This window comes from Elephas maximus, chromosome 6 (genome assembly GCF_024166365.1).
Source record: "Elephas maximus indicus isolate mEleMax1 chromosome 6, mEleMax1 primary haplotype, whole genome shotgun sequence".
NCBI classification, from domain to species: domain Eukaryota; kingdom Metazoa; phylum Chordata; class Mammalia; order Proboscidea; family Elephantidae; genus Elephas; species Elephas maximus.
This window is the reverse complement of record NC_064824.1, coordinates 110162506-110183483: the sequence shown is the minus strand read 5'-3', so window position 1 is coordinate 110183483 and position 20978 is coordinate 110162506. Positions and strand designations below refer to the sequence as shown.

At 35.1% G+C, this 20978-nt stretch overlaps 1 protein-coding gene across 3 annotated transcripts in view; it reads left to right on the top strand.

Annotated features, from left to right (window-relative positions):
* ERBB4 (erb-b2 receptor tyrosine kinase 4) overlaps window positions 1-20978 on the top strand; it is a 1265080-nt gene that overhangs the window by 834758 nt on the left and 409344 nt on the right. For all 3 annotated transcript variants that reach the window (XM_049888936.1, XM_049888934.1, XM_049888940.1), the window contains one exon: window positions 15242-15376. In XM_049888936.1, coding sequence (XP_049744893.1) covers window positions 15242-15376 — 135 coding nt within the window. The remainder of the gene's footprint in view (window positions 1-15241; window positions 15377-20978) is intronic.

Below are 20978 nucleotides of genomic sequence, written 5' to 3'. Positions count from 1 at the left end.
AACAACCTGCATTACGCAGATGACACAATCTTGCTTGCTGAAAGTGAAGAGGACTTGAAGCACTTACTAATGAAGATCAAATACCACAGCCTTCAGTATGGACTGCACCTCAACATGAAGAAAACAAAAATCCTTACAACTGGACCAATGAGCAACATCGTGATAAACGGAGAAAAGATTGAAGTTGTCAAGGATTTCATTTTACTTGGATCCACAATCAACACCCATGGAAGCAGCAGTCAAGAAGTCAAAAGACGCATTGCATTGGGTAAATCTGCTGCAAAGGACCTCTTCAAAGTGTTGAAGAGCAAAGATATCACCCTAAAGACTAAGGTGCACCTGACCCAAGCCACGGTATTTTCAATCACGTCATATGCATGTGAAAGCTGGACAATGAGTAAGGAAGACTGAAGAAGAGTTGACGCCTTTGAATTGTGGTGTTGGTGAAGAATATTGAATATACCATGGACTGCCAAAAGGACGAACAAATCTGTCTTGGAAGAAGTGTGGCCAGAATGCTCCTTAGAGGCAAGGATGGCGAGATTGCATCTTACATGCTTTGGACCTGTTGTCAGGGGAGGTCAGTCCCTGGAGAAGGACATCATGCTTGGCAGAGTACAGGGTCAGTCAGTGGAAAAGAGGAAGATCCTCAACGAAGTGGATTGACACAGTGGCTACAACAATGGGGTCAAGCATAACAACGATTGTAAGGATGGTGCAGGACCGGGCAGTGTTTCGTTCTGTTGTGCATAGGATCGCTATGAGTTGGAACCGACTCGATGGCACCCAACAACAACAAAGCTTCAGTTTTCTGACATTTTGTAAAATGAGACTAGTAATAATCGCCTCATTGGACTGTTATAAGTACTAAGAGAAATATTGCATTATAAATATTTGAATAATGGCAGGATTTATGGAGAGACCTTCTAATAAGGTGGTTAATAATGGGCTTTGGAGGCAGATAGGAAGGCGTTTGAATCCTACCTTAATTCCTGTGTGAGGTATTTGGAAAATTGCTTAATCAATCTGTCTCTATACCTTTGGGGTCCAGGAGCTCCTCCTGTCCCTGAAAAAAAGTTTGGGCTTCAGGGTCTAATTTTGTGGGTGTCCAGAATCCATAATATACTCCTAAAAGGGCATCTGACGCTCATATAAGTAAGTTAAAATATATATTTTTTAATGACCAAACATAAAAACCCACACATTCTAACTTGGCCTAATGGCTCTGCCCCAGTTCTTGCCTTATCTCCAGAGGGGAGTTATGAGAGGGAGCAGAGAAAACTACTACACAGAATGGAATAATAATAACATGTAATAATAATTGTAATAATAATAGCATGGTTATTGAATACTTACTGTGTGACAGATGTGGTTGGGATAATTTATATGTGTTAGTTCATTTTCTCCTTACAATTGCTCTGTGAGGGATGGATTGTTATTGTGCCCATTTTATAGATAATGGAACTGAGAAATGGAGTAGATAACTGCTGTGACTGAGGTCTCACAGGTAATATGTGGTGGAGACATTGTTACTCAAGGAATCTTACTCCATAGCCTGTACAGATATCCATTATACTAATAGTTTTCCCTTCCAGGATGCTGGCATCTTAAGTTGACTGAACTATCTGGCATTGTTAAGCATCTTGGCACTTGAGCCCTTTTTTCATGTCCAGCCTCAGAGAGCAGCCAAATACCCAAAATAATATTTAAATTGCATTTATTAACTCTGGGCAAGTAGATCTCTAGTATAAAGTGTGTATCTTTACTTAATTTAGACGACACGGTAGTGCTATACCATAGCACTACAGAGCTATACCATTGCATAGTGGAGTCTATTGTGTTATGACATCAGACATACTTCCCTAAGAGCCCTAAGGAAAACCAGTTTTACAAATGGATGAAAATGAGGGTGGGAGGGCTAGGGTCCATAGAATGTGGTTCATAAAAACAATGTAAATATTTCCTGCAGAAATTTTAATGAGCTATTTTTCTTCAATTAGCTTAAATATATAGCTTTAAAATTAAACATGTCTTGATAAAGATAGCCTTTGATTACTTCTAGTCCTCAGTCAGGAGTAACAACCTCTCTTTCCCTCTATCAAGCAGAGTATTATTATAGCAATGCTTGCTATACATGCTACCTTTGCATCCATTTTATTGATTTAATAAAAAAAAAACTTAATAAATTTAAACAAAAGTGTGGAGCAGTCCCATCTCACTACTCAACCCTAAGCTACACAATTTAATAGTGCTATGTATTTCATGGGGTCACCATGAGTCTGAATCATATCGATGGCAGCTGGTGCTAGTATTTTCCTAATTAACTCATTGCGTTATGGTAGAAATACAAGACCTTTACCATGGAAGAAGAAAGATCACCTTACTTCTCCCAGTCTTTTGGAAATTATGCTAATTTCTTTAAAGCACACTGGTAGTGGCAGCAGAGGTAAAGATCACCTTGAGATTAGACAATAACAATGGAGGCTTTGTGACTTGTCAACTATGCACCAAACTGAACAGAAGAGAGAAATCTAATATCCCTAAATGGTGTCACATAATGTGATAACAAAGAGACAAGAAAGGACCCAAAGGGTTAATTCAATTAGGTTTTCAGGATTATTCAGTATGAAACAGGTAGCAAGTTACAGAATTTGTACTCTTGTCCTTAGGAACTTTTTTTTAATACTGAAAATCAAAGTATTTTTATTAACCAGCTTTGGAAAGACATTTAATAATACTTCATTGTTGCTGTTGGTAGATGCCATGCAGTTAGTTACAACTCATAGCGACCCCTATGCACAATAGAATGAAACATTGCCCAGTCCTGCCTGGTCCTATGCCATTCTCATCATTGTTGCTATATTTGAGCCCATTGTTGCAGCCACTATGGGAATCCATCTCATTGAGGGTCTTCCTCTTTTTTGCTGACCTTCTACTTTACCAAGCATATTTAGCTCAGTATATATAGCTCTTTTTATATAGCTCTAAAATTGTTATGCTATGCACCAATCTTAATTGGAATTTCATGTGACTTTCAGGTTTCATTTTCTCTCCTTCTTCCCAAAAGATCTGTACTTTAACCAACGTTCATAGATTTTTTTTTTGTTACTTTGAATAAAGTAAACTCCTGAAATACCTTAATAATTTATTTTGAAGTTGCTTTCGGTTTTTGAGTATGAAGTATGTACCAGGCACTTTAAATGCATAATCTGTGAGTTTCACTGTAACCTAACAATGTAGATATTATTACCGTTATTTTAGAGATAATAGAAAAGAAACTTAGACTAACTTGCCTGAAATTACATAGCCAAAATTAGCAAAGCTGTGCTTAAAGTATGAACCAATCTACAAACAAATTGTGGTACATCTTCATAAAATGGAACAGTACATAACAATAAACTACTAAAATGGGTAACAGTATAAGTGAATCCCAAAAGCATTTTTTTTTCAGTAATGGAAGACAGAAAAAGAATACATATTCTATTATTGCATTTATATGAATATAAATTTGTTTTTAAACAGAAAAAACTAATCTATGGTAATGGAAGTCAAAACAGTGGCTTTTGGAGGGGAGAGTGTTGGGGTGTCAACCGAGAAGGTGCACAAGAGAAACTTCTAGATTGGTAGAAATACTCTGTGTCTTTACCTGAGGCGTGGTTACATGGATATACATGCACACACACATTATGTACATGTGCGTATAAAAACCGTAGAACTTAATATATGTGAATTTTTCTGTATGTCAAGTATACGATAAACCTGTATGAAAAACAATCTAATTCCGAAGGTATTTCTCTTTCTATTTACCATGGTGCCTTATATTTTGATAATCAATGCTTTATAAAATGACAACTATTATCCAGTCATTGTTTTCTGATATTCCCTAGACTAAAACTTCGTTTTAAAAGACATAGTTAATTTGGATCTGCTTATGGTGGCTTTTTAAAGTGCTTCTGTACCTGCTTCTTTCTATTCCTACTTATGACTTCTTCTTTCATTTTTCACTATATAAAATGTTGCCTTTATTTTTAAGATTATTTTAATATGCCCGGTTCACTGAGACATCATGTCCCCCAGTCACTTATTAATAGATTCGTTATTCTGTTTTGTGCTTGTATTTGTTATCTGTAGTGCTATAACAGAAATACCAGAAGGGGGTGGCTTTAACAAACAGAAATTTCTTTTCTCACAGTTAGGGAACCTAGAAGTCTGAATTCAGGGTGCAGACTCTAGGAAGGCTTTCTCTCTTTGTTGGCTCTGGCGGAAGGTCTTTGTCGCGCCAGCTTCTGCTTTCTGTTTCCTTGGAGACCTCCATGTGTCTTGGCATCTATCTGTCTTGCCACATCTCTCCTCCTAGCTTGCTTATTTAATCTCTTCTATTTTTTTTATATCTCAAAAGGAAACCCTGGTGGCGTAGTGGTTAAGTACTACGGCTGCTAACCTAAAAGGTCAGCATTTCAAATCCGCCAGGTGCTCCTTGGAAACTCTGTGGGGCAGTTCTACTCTGTCCTATAGGGTCGCTATGAGTCGGCTATGACTCGATGGCAGTGGGTTTGGTTTTGGTGGTTTTATGTCTCAAAAGAGATTGATCTAAAACACAAAAAACCTGTGTCATTAACATAACAAAGACAAGCCATTCCGAAATCAGATTATTGCCATGGGGGGGAGGTTAGGATTTACAGCACATGTTTTTGGGGGACACAGTTCAATCCATAACAGTGTCCTTTTCAATTTCTTATATACTGGAAAATCATATTATAATCATTTTTCAAGATAAGGCCATTCTTTCTTCTCTTGCTGTTATCTTTTATTTGCAAGTCTTAACTTGTCAGCAACAAATATACATAGCAATATTATTTATTACTGTCATCAGGAAAAATCATACTTTTCTGAAATATCCTCGAGAAATAGTGAAGTAATCACATGTTGTGAGAAGAGTTATTAAAATTGTACACACTAATATAGGAGGTGAGATATTTGAAAGTGACCTTGCAGTACCTCCCAGGCTTATTGTGTTAAAGCTGGTAAATAAAAGGGACAAATCATTTCTGTGTACTAATATAACTTTCCCTCTTATTGGTAATGAAAACATTGAACTCAACTGATCTGTTCTAGTGAAGCAATTACATTTTCTGGAAACCTGGAGGAGTTATGTAAGAGGACTGCTGTCTGTAATGAAGGCTTTCTGGTAGATAGAGAAATGAAAATATTTGAGCATTCTGTACAGAGCAGTGTTCCATTTTATTAGCAAGAAGATGCTGCAGAATTCCTCACTCATTCCCTTTATATGCCTTCATAATTGTGTTCATCTCTCTGATCAGAGGGGTATTCACCTAATATGAATTTTTTGTCCATCTTCTAGAATTCACTCTTTGCTCTCTATTTTGATAATTATCATAGTTGTTTAATATGTTTTTCTCAGATGTTAAGATAATCTTTCAAAACACTGAGCCAGACTCTCCCAGAAAAAAAAAAAAGTTGTGAGGGTAAAATCCGGTACCTTAATTTACTGAATTGTTTACTAATGATCTGAACTAGAAATCGGGTTTTCCGCAGTGCTTTATAAGTAAGACTCTGCCTCAAGTAAACGGAAATGTGTCTTGCCTTTTAAAATTACACTTCAAAAATAGTATTTAAGAGACTCACCTTTGTTAGTCATTAAAATGATACTACTAACACCAACCAGAATGACTAAATGGAGTAAAAAATACCCAGTGTTGACAAGGTTAAGGACAACTAGATTTCTCATACACTATTGATGGGAATATAAATTGGAAAAACCACTTTGAAAAACCATCTGCCATTATGGCCCAGCTATTCCACTTCTAGATATGTACCCAGCATAAATGTGTACATGTAGCCACCAGAAGACATATTCTAGAATGTTCATAACAGCACTATTTGTAATGACCCCAACCTGGAAAGTACCCAAATGCCCATCAGTGTAGAATGGATAAACAAAGCATGTGATGCCATCCAGCTATGAGAATGAATGATCTATAACTATATATAACAATATGGATGAATTTCACAAACATAATGTTGAGCATAAAGTCAGACACAAAAGAATACATAGGTTCTTATTCCATTTATGTAAAATACAACAGCAAGCAAAAAGTGATCTTGTTGTTCAAAGTCAGTATCATTCCCTGTAGGGAGTGATGTGAGGAATAAACCATGAGGAGGGATTCTGGGATGCTGGTATGTTCCATTTCTTGATCTGAATGCTGGTTACGTGAATGTGTTCAGTTCGTAAAAGTACATTGCAGATGTTACTTGCATATTTGTATATATACACCTTACACTTTAAAAAAGCATTTGAAAAAAAAATCCTTGCCATTTTTAAAGTCATGTAATACATACGTTTTATACATATTCAGAAGATGCAAGATTTCTTGTGAGTCATTATAACAGAGACTGATAGTTGTCTCCCAATATCCATTATCACTTTCTAATTTTTAAAATGTATATCAGTTTTAGCTAGTCATTTGACCATCCAGAACATGTAGCCACCAATGACTTGCAGCCTTAGCCTTCCCTGCACCTACCTGTGACTCCATGACTAAATTCCAACCAGTGGTATTTAAGCTTGTAGTATACCTTTACTATGGGAAGCGTACTTATCTTTTGTTCTTTCTTTCATTCCTTTGTTCTTTTCTTCTTCGTGTATTCCTGCAACTTTCCATGGATATTGCCAGGTAGAAGATCCTCCTGTATTGAAAATAGTAGAGCAACCAGATGAAGTACAGTCTCAGCCCATGATAATTGCACCTTTTCCATCAGTGCCTTGGGTCACCTGGCCAGTTTTACATGAAAGAAAAATAGACTTTGTCTTCTTTAAATCACACCTAACCTAATATTAAGTAATGTAAAATTAATATGAAAACATAGGAAAAAAACACCATGTATATCAGCCAATAAACAACTATTTAAGTAACTGCTGTGTGTAAAGTGGAATAGAATCAGCAACTGGGTGACAGATATTATGAGGAAAAATCCCCATTTTAGAGCTGAGGAAACTAACCGCATAAAGATGTATGAGATAGCACATCTAGGATATAGAAAACTAGATTTCGAACCTAGTTTTATTCAGTTAACTAATTTCTATATTAATACTTTGTACTTCAAATGCCTGATAATGGAGGATATATTTATCAATAAATACAACTCTCTGCCTACCTACCTACCCACAGTATCCAAAACCAAACCCACTGTTGTCAAGTCAATTCCAACTCATAGCGACCCCAGAGCATTTCCAAGCCTATAATTTTTATGGAACCAAACTGCCACATCTTGCTCCCGTGGAGCCTCTGGTGGTTTCGAACTGCTGACCTTTTGGTTAGCAGTTGACTGCTTTAACCACTGCACCACCTAGGACTTAAATGTATAGGATAGATTGGTGGAGAAGGAATAGAGGCAGCAAGTTGAGTCTGACATGAAATGATGGAACTTGAATTAGGGAGTAGCAGTAACATAAAGGAATCCCTGGGTAGGGCAAATGGTTAAGCCCTCAGCTGCTAACTGAAAGGTTGGAGGTCCAGTTCTCCCAGATGTGCCTCAGAAGAAAGGCCTGATCTACTTCCTAACATTCTATTTCCTGGCAATTTACCTCCAAAAGATCAGCCATGGTGGGGGGCACCTAGGGGCACCTATGGGGCACAATTCTGCTATGACACACATGGTCTCCATGAGTCAGATTTGACTCAGTCGTAGCTTGTTTGGTTTGGCAGTAGGTATAAAATGAAAGGATAAATTAAATGAGGCACTGTGAAGAATTTTCATTAGAACTTTATAACCGATTAAATATAGAGGGGAAAGAATTAATGATAAATCTCAACTTTGACTACAAGTGACATTATGACATGTTATTTCTATTTTAACAAAAATAAGGAAATACAGAAGACTTCAATTTGGAGAAAGGATTACAGGGGAAATATTAGACATATAGAAGTAAAGATAGGACATACACAGAATTATATAATGATATTAGAGACCAAATTGGGATAGAAATTCATAATTTAAAGATGGTTAAAAAACAAAATGAGTTTAAGTGATACTACTTTCCTAAAAGATTGAAAGAATTAATACATTAAGATCACACAAATTTTATTCAATATTGTGTATATAATGTTAATGTAAACAGTATCTAGTACTCAAACAGGAGAGAACACAAATATTGCTGCCAATCAAATAGACTTTTTGCAAATGTCAGTCATATTCTAAGGATGTTATCATTATCATCAGAATAAACAATAGCAGCATTTTTATTTCTCCTATGTGCTTTGGACTTTCTTTGGCACTAGGGCATAAAGATGTCTATCATGGTCTCCTCAAGGAATCCACAGTGTGACAGGAGAGACAAGACATGCACACAAAGCATAAGTAGAAATGTAAAGTAGTATTTGCTCTGTATCAGATGAGTGGTTCAGATCATCAGTGTTATAGGAGCTGGAGGAAGGGGCACCTCCAAGAACCAGGTGGTTGTAGCATACTCTCAAACATAATGAAAGCTAAGAATTTTAGTGTACCCTGAAGTATATAATAATAAATTTGAACATTGTGGAGAACATTACTGAGCTCCATTCAATTGAAATAAAGATATCTGTGCTATTATTTTCTCTCTTAAACTGATTTTTAGCCAGTGGGCCTGATAATTTCTTCCTGAAATTGCCTTCCTCTGATCGAAAAGAAGTCCACTGTAGCTTCCTACCATTCGATATCTACATCCCTGAGCTTTTGCCTCTGATCATTGAGCTGAAATACAGAAGGTTAAATCACTCATTTACATTATCACCCTCTCCCCCCCGCCCAATACAAATGTGACATTTCAATTTTGCACACTTCAACTCTCCTTAAATCATCTGTATAAAAACTTCAAAGCTTGATTGATGATGAATGAGCCATTGTCTCCTCAAGCACCCAGTTCTCATTAGCCTTTAGAGTCTCAGCTTATTAATAATGAACCTTGAGGCTGACCCAGTAGGGTAGCAGCAATTCATTGTGCTCCCAGCTGAAAGGTCTGGGTTTGGGAAAGATACAGGAGTCTCTGGACCAAAGCTATTCCAGAGATGATGTATTAAGTATTACAGGTGGATGACGTGAGCTATATTACTTTTGTATCATTATCTGCCAGCAGACTTGTGTGTCTTGAGGTGATGACAGTGAGAAAGAAACATTGTTTTATGTCTGACAAAGTCCAGTAACTGCTTTCTGTAGCTGCATCTTGAAAATAGTCTTTATGCCACTATGGGTTTTCGCTTCTTGGTTGTGCCCTATGGCTTGGACAGGCAATATCAGTCTGACGCATATCTTATTCAGATTCCCCCACTATAATTAAACAATTATGGTATTTATAATCTTTATTTTTTTATTATTTTAATTCTAAGGTTGACCTTTACAGATACACCCATTTAGCTATACAGTCAGTAATTCAGGTTACATATTTATATCCTGCTTATTAGATCTTATATCATTGTAGTTGGTAGATTTCGAGAGTAGAAGTGAAATATTTATTGTTAACACCAATCATATAGACTGAAGCAGAATATGGCTGACTGCATCTAAAATTATAATCTTTATTTTGAAAAAAAGGAAGACATTCAATCTTATTTATGAAACAGTTACAAATTGCACATGAGGTCAAAGTAATTTTGTGGACTTAAACCTAGTAAGGAGGTCACATTAATTTGCCTTTTCAGAGGGAATGTTACATCTCAATTAGGCTACGGCATACAGGTCAGGGAAAAAAATTAAAAAACCATGATTCAGTATTTTACCACATTTTCTTTTGAGATAATATATTTGCAAAAATGCCAATAAGTCTGTTAATGGGCACTCATACCAAAATTCACTATCATAACTAGCATTTGAAAAAAAATGAAGACTACAAAATAACTCATTTAAATAACATAAATATTTCCTTCTTCATTGGACTCATGAAAAGGAGAATTGAGGTAGGAAATGATCAAATGACTAACCTTTGTGGATTGGAGGGTGAGGACGCAAGTATTTTATGTCCTCTTTTAAGTGTCATATTGTCACTTTCTGAAAAGTAATTTTAAAGAAAAATATGAAGTACATTTATAGTTCAAAATAGAAGCACACCCTTAAAGGTATTGATAAGCACTAGTGATAAATTTCAACTGACTTGTATATTATAATACATGTTTTGGATGAGAGAGGATATTTACATATAAATATATATATAAATGCCATAAATATGATTATTGAAGATTCTACCTTGTTCCCCCTGAAGCCTGATGAATTTGAATCAGGTATATTCTCTCTTATAACACAGGGTTGGCCAGTCCCAGTTCTTTAGACTTCTGTGTAACATATACTAGGTTATTTTTTCAGGTATGGAGGAGTTTTAGTCTGTCTGGAATAGCTCAACATTATCATTATTCACCTGGTGCATAACAATTAAATGTGGTTCACAAAAATAGGTTTAAGAATACTAGTGAAAAATGTCTAAATGTACCTTATAAATACCAAACACATGGTCTGCAATAATTTTTGTTCATTATCAATTATAAGCATTTGATATAATAAATGCAATTTCCCTTTTAGTTTACAACTCTATCTTTCTTATAATTAAGATCTATATTTATTGCTTTACTCAAAAAGTTTTTCTATTCTAAGGATATTATGAAGTTTTTTTTTTTTTCATTAAACAAATATTTATTGTGTAAGTGCCTTGTGCCTTGCATGATGATAGATATCAAGGATATGGCTTGGAGGAAAAGAAAAACCACCCCTGACTTAATGGAAGTGACAATAAGTTAAGATGACCTATAAGATATTTATGGAAAAAAGATAACTTTTAGTCTTACTTTTATTAGGTCAGAATATAATTTAAAATTAGAAACTACAACAGAAATTAACTGATCAGCATTGGTGGCAAATTCCGTGATGTATATATATTTCAGTTCAATTTAACAAGCACTCATTCAACAATTATTGCTCCTAGTTGATGATGTAGATACATTACAGAAAAATATCCCTTGCCTTTGTAGAGCTTAGTCTCATTAGTATATTTCCATTATAAATAGTGTGCTATATACAAGTTACAGTCAATATATTTGACAGTAGTGTAGGTTACAATTTACTAACTCTAAATAAGAAGAAAAATCTATTCATGACATCTTTTACTTGGCTTGCATGCATTAATCTAGTAGGACATTTTGGAGATATGAATATAGTTAAGTGTTTACCAGGATTTTTTAGTAATGGAAGTACTTTTTTTTTTTTTTAAACAGAATGTCATATGTAATGTGTCTTATTATATTTAACTATGACATTTATTAAAAATGATACAATTCTGTTTTGTGGACTTGCCAAAGATATTTTTTATAGACTATGAAAAGAAACTTCCTAGCAACTTTTTTTCTACTAGTTGATTAAATGATCAAGAATATGTTTGTGTTTCTCTTAATTTAGTCTGATTTATTGTCAACAATTTTTGAGTTTCTGCACTCTTCCGGGCTTTATGCAATCTTTTGTTTTCAGGGCAATTAAATTTGTGCCTCATTTGTCCATCTTCCTTAGGCTTAGAAATTGTCTTTTTTGTCTTGATTTTTTTCTTAAATTTAGTTATTAATCACTTTATTTCATGCAAATGATAGGAAAACTCTTGGTGTAAAAGAGGTGACACCTTTCAATAAATCTTTAATAACACAAAGAGTTCTGCTGTTCCTTTGTGGTAGCAAAAATGGATCTAAAGTGCAGCCCAACATTTTCCTGGGATTTTCTTGGATAAATGTCTTACCAAGCTTTTCTCTCATTTGATGCCTTGTCCCTCTTGTTAACCTAAACATGCAATCAAGCCTCTGTAGTCAACCAAAGCAGAAACATTAGATAACCGTCTGTCAAGTAATTTGAATCTCTAAAAACAGAAATAAACATAAATATTTCCTCACAATAGCCTACTCAGTTATTATTTTAAAAACTTTGTAAGTTAGAAAAATCAATGAAAACTTTAAAAATGGATAAGTGCAACTATAGTATCACTACCTAACAAATGTTTAGGTAAGCAAGCTGATCAAAAGGAAATGTAAGAGAAAGCCTACATGAAAACTGCACTCTAAACATCAGTGAAAATGTTCATTTTATAAACATCATGGTTTGTCATTCAAAAGCAAAATAGAGTTGAGGCCAGAGGTTAAGAGGAAAGGACTGTGTTTCCAGGGAAGCACATAGAACTATACGAATAAAGTGTCCATGGCTAAATATTGTAAGTTTGTAAATCCTGCTGACCAGAATTGCTAGCAGATGCTTGGTTTTGAATTTTATCATCCCAAATCATGGGATTGTAGTCTTAATTTGAAATATTACCATATAAGATGATACTTCAGTTATTATTATCTCCTCTTTAAGTCCCATTTCCAAGTATAAGCCAAAGCCCTTGAATAGAATATTTCTAAGAAACAAATGTCAACATTGGTAGCAGATTAATATTGTTGAAGAAAGGGATTTGATGAGATTATTATTCAGTACAATATAATCTGATTCTCTTTGAATATCTTTATATAGGAAGTTGGAGATGGATATTATGTTCCTTCAGCATGAAATATTTGAATTAAAATGTGACTCCTGAAAAATATAGACTCCACAATGTTTGAGCAATTACCTTCCCTCTTCACATTTTTTTAGGATAATATTTTTCCCAATGTAGGGCTGAAAAATAACCTTCATTTCCTAGACAGCAGTCAAAATCTGCTTTCTTTGTCACCTAATGAGGAATTATTTGTGACACGGAAGATCATCACCTAATGTCTCATGAGAAAGCTATTAGTATGAGATCTTCACATTTCTTAGATGGAAACATTAATATAGAAATCCATTTTCACAATCTTTCTTACGTCTTGCATTTCCCGTCTGCTTTTTTTTATGATAAAGACTGTATGTTTAGGTCATGAAAAATAATGAACAGGGTTTTAGAAGTACAAAGATGATCTAATTTTTTTGTTTTGTTTCTTCTCCACCCTCCCCTCCCCCATGCTTCACCTGAAAAAAAGGAACCAGTAGTCAGTGAGAGGATCGATGATGGGAAAGAGAATGGCTTTAAACGTGGAAAGGCCTGCAGTATTAAAAATAATCTGGCAGATCTTATACACGTAACTCAGTAAGACACCCGGAATGTGCCCACCAATCTGCCTCCCCTGAATACCCCTTTAATGGTGCCACATGCCCCTTTCATTTTTTTTTTTTTAACCTCCCTCTTGTTTAAAGAGAGGAAGCCTGGTGGTACAGTGGTTAAGCACCCGGCTGCTAACTGAAAGTTCAGTGGTTCGAACCTTCCAACTGCTCTCTGGGAGAAAGATATGGCAGTCTGCTTCTGTGAAGATTATAGCCTTGGAAGCCCAATGGACTATTCTACTCTGTACTGTAGGGTTGCTATGATTCAAAATTGACTGGACAGCGATGGGTTTTGGTTTGTTTTGTTGTTGTTTTAAAGTATCCCTTTTTAGATGTTGAGCTTGGGGGATTACACAGGATAGATGATTTTCTTGAGGCTATGGTGGCAGACACTGTCAGTTGCCTTTCTAATATTCATATCCCTCGTCTTCCTCACTAACACGCATAGTGGTGTGGTTTGTGTTTGGGGTAGCAGTATATCCACCAAAATACTCCCTTATTCAGGCTCTCTTGTGGTAGACGTGGCCATGTTATATCGTTCTGGTTGATAAAATGTAGGTGTAACACTTGGGGAGAGCATCTCTCCCCAAATAGAGAGTCAAGGCCTCTCTAAATAGGAAGAAATCTTTTGTTTGCTCTTCTGCCTTATTCTCGCTTGGAATTTGGAACAGATGCCTATAATTACAGAAGCCATTTTGTGCCTATAATGAGGGAAACTCAATCCATTGAAGATGGCTGAGCAGCTAAAATAATATCTGTACCTGCCTCCTTATAGATTTCTTGTTATGTGAGAAAAAATAATCTATTATTTAAGCTGCCGTTAATTGCATTTTTATTACTTGTAGATGAATGCTGTATGGACTGATATATGGGTTTTTTTTTAATTGTTTTTGTATGGAGCAAGAGGGAAAAATACAGTAGATATTGGGCAAGAAGGTACTGTGTATATTTCTAATCGTTATCTTCATATAATAAAAGTAACATTTTCAGAGTAAATATTTCATTTTTTTTTTCTATATAACTTAAAACTATCTGAAAGAGAATCCTTGTATGTGGTCAGCCATTTTTCATAGGGGACAACTTAGCTAATCAAGACCAGTATTCTGATATATACCACTACTGTCAGTTGATTCTAACTCATAGCAACCCCAATAGGGTCTCCCAGGTGGCAAATATCTACGGAAGCAGCCTGTCGCATCCTTCTCCAGAGGAGCCACTGGTGGTTTCCAGCCACCAACATTTCAGTTAGCCCTTGATCGCTTTAACCAGGCTCCTTGTTTTGATATATAGAATCAAGTAAAATTGGCTTTCATTCTGTTCCACGGTCATACCCTTATTTCAATGAACCATAGTTGTTTTTTGTTTTTTTTTGTCTTGCACTGTATTATTTTTAAACAATAATTGATAACTCTATTAACTACATTAGAGATGTCAAAGAACATTTTTTCTGATTGAAACATTAATTTTATCTTCTGCTCTGTGCTAATTGCTTATCTACTGACTCCAGTCAATGTCACATTGATTGATACACTCTTTCTAAGGAACATTTGACAGCTCTTATCAAAAGTCTTAAAAATAGTCACACACTATGAACTTGGGGTATCACCTGTGAAAATTTATTTTAAAGAAATGTTCAGAAGTAAACACATTGACACTCATTTTAAGTATAATTTAAATGACACAATATTCAAAATGAATTCAATGACCAACAATAGGGGATTGGCTAAATAATTACTAGTTAGTCTATACTCTGGTATATCATTAAAGTAACATAGAAGACTATTTAATTATCATTAAATACTCATTTTATAATATTAATAAAAAATAACAGGTTATAAAATATTGCATGTGTATTATTTCATTAGATAGATAAATGCTTCCATACCAAAATGTTAAGAGTGCTTTCTTCTGAGGTTTAGAATTAAGAATGGTTGTTTTTCTTTATATTTTTCAATTTTTCCAAATCTCTGCAATCAGGATACCTTGGCTATTAACACTGTAACTACAATTTAACATTGAAAATAGTTTGAGTTAACCATTTTTATTAACTACCTTTTCAACAATAAGTAGTTTGAAAAAAAATCTCTCTCTCTTTTTAATACAGAAATCCTGAATGGCGGAGTCTATGTAGACCAGAACAAATTCCTTTGTTATGCAGACACAATTCACTGGCAAGATATTGTTCGGAATCCATGGCCTTCCAACTTGACTCTGGTATCAACAAATGGTAGCTCTGGATGTGAGTAGTATTGTTCATTTTACTGTTGCAAAAATTCTTTCTGTACTTTATAAAAATGAATCATTGTTACTTGTTATCCCAATTGGTAGTATTTTAAACTTTGATTGCATCCATTGAAATATTCAATCATATACAACAGAAAGAACAAATAGCTGGCCTATGTTTTGCTTCCAATTAATTCCCTTTGCTAGATTAAGTTACTTTACCATATGGTTTAGTTCCTTAGTTCTGCTGTAGCAGAAATACCACAAGTGGTGACCTTAACAAACAGAAATTTATTCTTTCACAATTTAGGAGGCAAGGAGTTTGAATTCAGGACACTGATTCTAGGGCAAGGCTCTCTCTGTCCACTCTGGGGGAAAATCCTTGTTTCAGCTTCTCTAGCATTCTCGGTGGTCCCTGGTGATCTCCATGTGACATGTATCTTTCCCTCTATTTGTGCTTGCTTCTTTGTGCCTGATCTGTTATCTTTTTATCTCAAAAGTGAGTAGGTTTAAGATACACCCTGCACTGATATGACCTCATTAACGTAACAAAGAAGACTCTGTTTCCAACTGGAATTACATCCACAGGTACAGGGATAAGGATTCCAACACATGTTTGAAAGGGCACAATTCAATTCATTGCACCATACTTGCAAAGTCTAAAAATGTGCTCCATTGTCTATAAACTCAAGGCTGACGTGTAATTAATGCTTCACCTTTCTGTGGCCCATACACCGTTGACAAATGTAGTAGAGCAAAAATGTACCTTCCAACTCACTGTAATTTTTAAAAGTAAAATAATAATAATAATAATAAAAACTAGTAAACATTTTAGCATTCCTAATTTTTCATCCCCTCCCCAAGCCCTCATGGTAATATTTTATTACAATTCCAAACACTCTCGGTAGAGTGGAAATGTGTGATCCCTCTCATTTCATATAGAAGAAATACATGTTATATTCTAACGTTAGTCATTAGCCTAATAAACTACCCAATTACCCTTTCTTATAATTTATACTGTTTCTACTACAGAGGAATTATCAGATCCAAAGTATGTTTAATATGATTAAATGATAAGCAAACAATATTTAAACTATTATCAAAACCATTGAAAAACATTTTTTTGGAAACCTCTTTCATTTTCATAAAGCAAGTCCTCTTGTCCCTACATTTATTATTACTGAACTTTGTATGAAAAGAGGATCTTTATTAAGCCTTAATCTGGGTTTTATATTTCTCATCTATTATTACATAATTCCCATCTGAAATCATAACGGTCTTCATGTGGCTTAATAATTATTTGCTCTAATACTGATTGTGTTATGATGCTTCTGTAGGAAATCAAACTTCAAGGGATAATTATTAAATTTTATGATGGCCCTAATAATATAATGAAGAAAAAATGAATGTATTTTATCAAAACTGACAGCAATATTTTTAATAAATGGCTAAAACTTTTTTTTTTAAAGTAGAATAACATAATTTTCAGGTCACCCTTGAGCAGGAATTTGTATGGGATTTCATCTTTATAATGTTCAAATTGCCTACCTCGTAAAATTACATGTGAATAAAGAATTGAATCTGCTCACACTAACAAGGGAAAATAATATGCTTCAGAAATTGCTTCTGTTTTCATTTTGGTCATAATACAGTACACTTTACGCTTGGGAGAAAAGAGACTATTGGTTGGATGAGAGGAAAGGTCTGCTAACTCTCAGCTTATAAGACTAGCCTGGGATGCTTGAATGAGCTCAAGCAAGAATAAAGCCTTAGACAGAGCCAAAAGGGAAATAGGCCCACCAGCCTCATAGGATTTGGAGCAGGAAAGGTCTGAGAGGTTTGCTGCACTTTCACAGATGGTATCTCTTTGTGTTCTTTTTGAGAATAAATTTGGATGGTTCTGCCTACAATTAGGCAACTGTGGATGTATTTTTTTTTTTTTGCATGCAAATAATTGCAGGTGCAAAAATTATAAATGCTGAGTGATAGCCAATGGCCCTTTACAAATTAACTGCCAACTGCTTGTCAAAGTTTTCTTCTTTACATAGTAGTTCTACTTGCTGACACATTACATATATTGAATACATCCTACCAAAACCAAACAGTTGCCATTGAGTTGATTCCGACTCATGGTGACACGATGTGTGTAAGAGTAGAACTGTGTTCCATAGGGTTTTCCATATCTGAATTTTGAACGTGGATTGGCAGGACTTTCTCTTGAGGCAACTTTGAATGGACTCAAACTTCAAACTTTTCAATTAGAGCCAAGCGTGTTAACCATTTGTACCACTCAGTGACTCCAGAATATGCCATAGTTATAAATAATGAATTAGCTGCCCCTTGAATAATGGTTTCCTACAGTGTTGTCCTCAGTTAATTTCTTTCTCTACCTTTTCCTGATGTATGATCTCAGGCACTCCATGGTTTTAAATACAACCCCTATCCTGATGTGTCCCAGAAGTACACATCATCAATCAATTTGTCACCCAATTTATAAACATCACAATCATTATCGACTTCACTCTTTCTCTGGTTCTTTGAATTTAGTTAATCACTAAGTCATCTTGATTTTGCCTACTTCTTGATGTTGCTTGATTATTACCATTATCCTACTTCAAGATTTCAGGCATTGCCTGGAATACTGAAACAATCTCTGGATTGTAAACATTTTTTGAATTATGGTCACTTGTGGCAGCCTGGTGAAGTCCAGGGACCCCCTTCTCATAATAGTATAAAATGCATAAGTAGGCACAAAGGGACCTGGGGGACTGAATTACTGGGCTGAGGGCTGTGGGGACCATGGTCTTGGGAAACATCTAACTCAATTGACATAATATAGTTTATAAAGAAAATGTCCTACATTCTACTTTGGTGAGTAGCGTCTGGAGTCTTGAAAGCTTGTGAGTCACCATCTAAGATACTCCACTGATCTCACTCATCTGGAGCAAGGGAGAATGAAGAAAACCAAAGACATAAGGGAAAGATTAGTTCAAAGGATTAATGGACCACAACTACCACAACCTCCACCAGACTGAGTCCAGCACAACTAGATGGTGCCTGGCTACCACCACCAACTGTTCTGATAGGGATCAAAATCGAGGTTCCAGGACAGAGCTGGAGAAAAATGTAGAACAAAATTCTAACTCACAATAAAAAAAAAAAAAAAAAAAAAAAGACCAAACTTATTGGTCTGACAGAGACTGGAGAAAACCCAAGAATATGGTCCCCGGACACCCTTATAGCTCAGTAATGAAGACAATCCTGAGGTTCACCCTTTAGCCAAAGATTAGACAGGGCCATAAAACAAAAACGAGGCTAAATGGGCACACCAGCCAAAGGGCAAGGACGAGAAGTCAGGAAGGGACCAGAAAGCTGGTAATGGGGAACCCAAGACTGAGAAGGAGAGGGTGTTCACATGTTGTGGGTTTGGCAACCAATGTCACAAAGCAATATGTGTATTAATTGTTTCGTGAGAAGCTAGTCTGTTCTGTAAATCTTCATCTGAAGTATAGTAAAAAAAAGTTTTGAAAAAAGAATAAGAATAAAAAATTTAAAGTATCTACAACTATAATATAATATAAACCTATCTATGGTTTATATTGGTTACAATGTGACCAGTAATGCTAATACTGCACTGTGGTTTGGTCCTTATGTTTCTAATGGTTAAAAATCACACATGTTAATAAGTGATTAATGAAAAAAAAAAAATTGCAACTTTTCCTTGTTCAAGTTCACCAGTCTCCTACCTTCTGGGTGTCGAAGGCCATCTGGTTAAAAACCCCTGCGTTTAATTGCTTTTCCTGTCTCTAGCCCCAACAAATCCACCCTACAAGATGCCAGCAAGTAATTTATCTAGTGAAAATCTAACCACGATCCTAATTTCCCTGGCAACTAACTAATACTGGGTTAAGTCTTAACAAAGCCAAAGAGCTTAGAATTTTCAGCAGTCTCCTGTCTATATATATCTCTCCTCCATGGATTGAGCTCTTACAGTTCTCTTGCCTGTACCTCCCTGTCCTTTCTCTTGGCCTGACTAATTACTGGTTATACTTTTAGACATTCATCAGATGTCATTTCTTCTAAGAAATCTTCTCTTCTCTAGGCTGAATTAGGTAACCTTTCCCATTTGAAGCTTAGTATCTTGAATCACTCTTTAAAATGAAAACTTCTTGAAGACAAGACTCCAGTCATCATTCTGTTGACTCTTCTAGGACATGAAAATGGATAATACTTACTCAATTAAGAGATAAATAAATTAAAAAGATCAGCACATACATACATAGGGCGTATTTTCTTTTATCTATCATTTATACGGAAACCCTGGCGGCAGTGGTGAAAAGCTATGTGGCTTCAGCAGTTTGAATCCACCAGGTGCTCCTTGGGAACTCTATGGGGCAGTTCTACTCTGTCCTATCGGGTCGCTATCAGTCAGAGTCGACTTGACAGCAACCAGTCTGGTTTGGTTTTTTGGTTATCATTTATACACAAAAGAATTGATGCAAAGTAAAAGTTACAGTCCAGAAACGTGTAGTTTATTCACTTTTAGTCTTTTCAGGTACTGATGACAATATACATCTATTTGCTTAAGTTACTTTATATATTTATTTGCTTAAGTTACTTTATATATTTCCTATAAATAAGTATGTGTATGTATATATATATGTGTATATACATGCTATATATGTATATATATACACATATATATTCATGCATATTTGACAGATATATGTATATGTATTTCTCTATTTTATCAGTTGATATTTAAATAACCCAATTTTAGTGTAATAATTATAAATACCTACAAATTATATAACTTTTGACATAAGGAATTCAAGAATAGTTTATTTTTAAGCAATATTCTTCAAAATACTTATTAATGTATGTTTGTCTAATAGTACTGATTCTTAATGCAAAACAGCAAAATCTTTTCAGTAGCAACCTGGCTTTTTATTGACATAACTTTGGGCTATAATTGAAACAGTGAAGAGAAAGTTTGAAATGTCTAGAAAAACAACTTTAAACTTGCACTACTATTTTAAATATACGATTTGGAAAAAATTTGACCAAGATGTGTTTTCCAAAATGCACTTGTGATATCTTAATCCAAAGTTTAGGAGAATGAGGGAAGAATTAGTGTTGTTTTTCTCATACAAATCCCTACCAGAATTTGTTATCTAGCATTCTAATGTTTTTGCAATGGTGGACCAAATAGGGCTATTTTAATAAACTAACTTTCAAGGAGAAAAAAAAAAAATATGGCAAATAATGTTTTACTCATTTGGAGCACTATAACAATGACCCTTAACCCCATAAGCAAAAACAAAACAAAACAAAAAAAAAACCCATTGTGGTCCAGTTGATTCCAACTCACAGCAACCATATAGGACAGAGTAGAACTGACCTACAGGGTTTCCAAGGAGCAGCTGGTGGATTCAAACTGCCAACCTTTTGGTTAGCAGCTGAACTCTTAACCACTGTGCCACCAGGTTTCCATTACTGTAAGGATATCAAAATAATGGAAATAACTTACCTTCTAAAAATTTAGCAAATAAGAGCATATCAGAGCATCAATATGGAAAAATAGAAAGACAATAATATTTCCTAAGAAAGCAGATTGT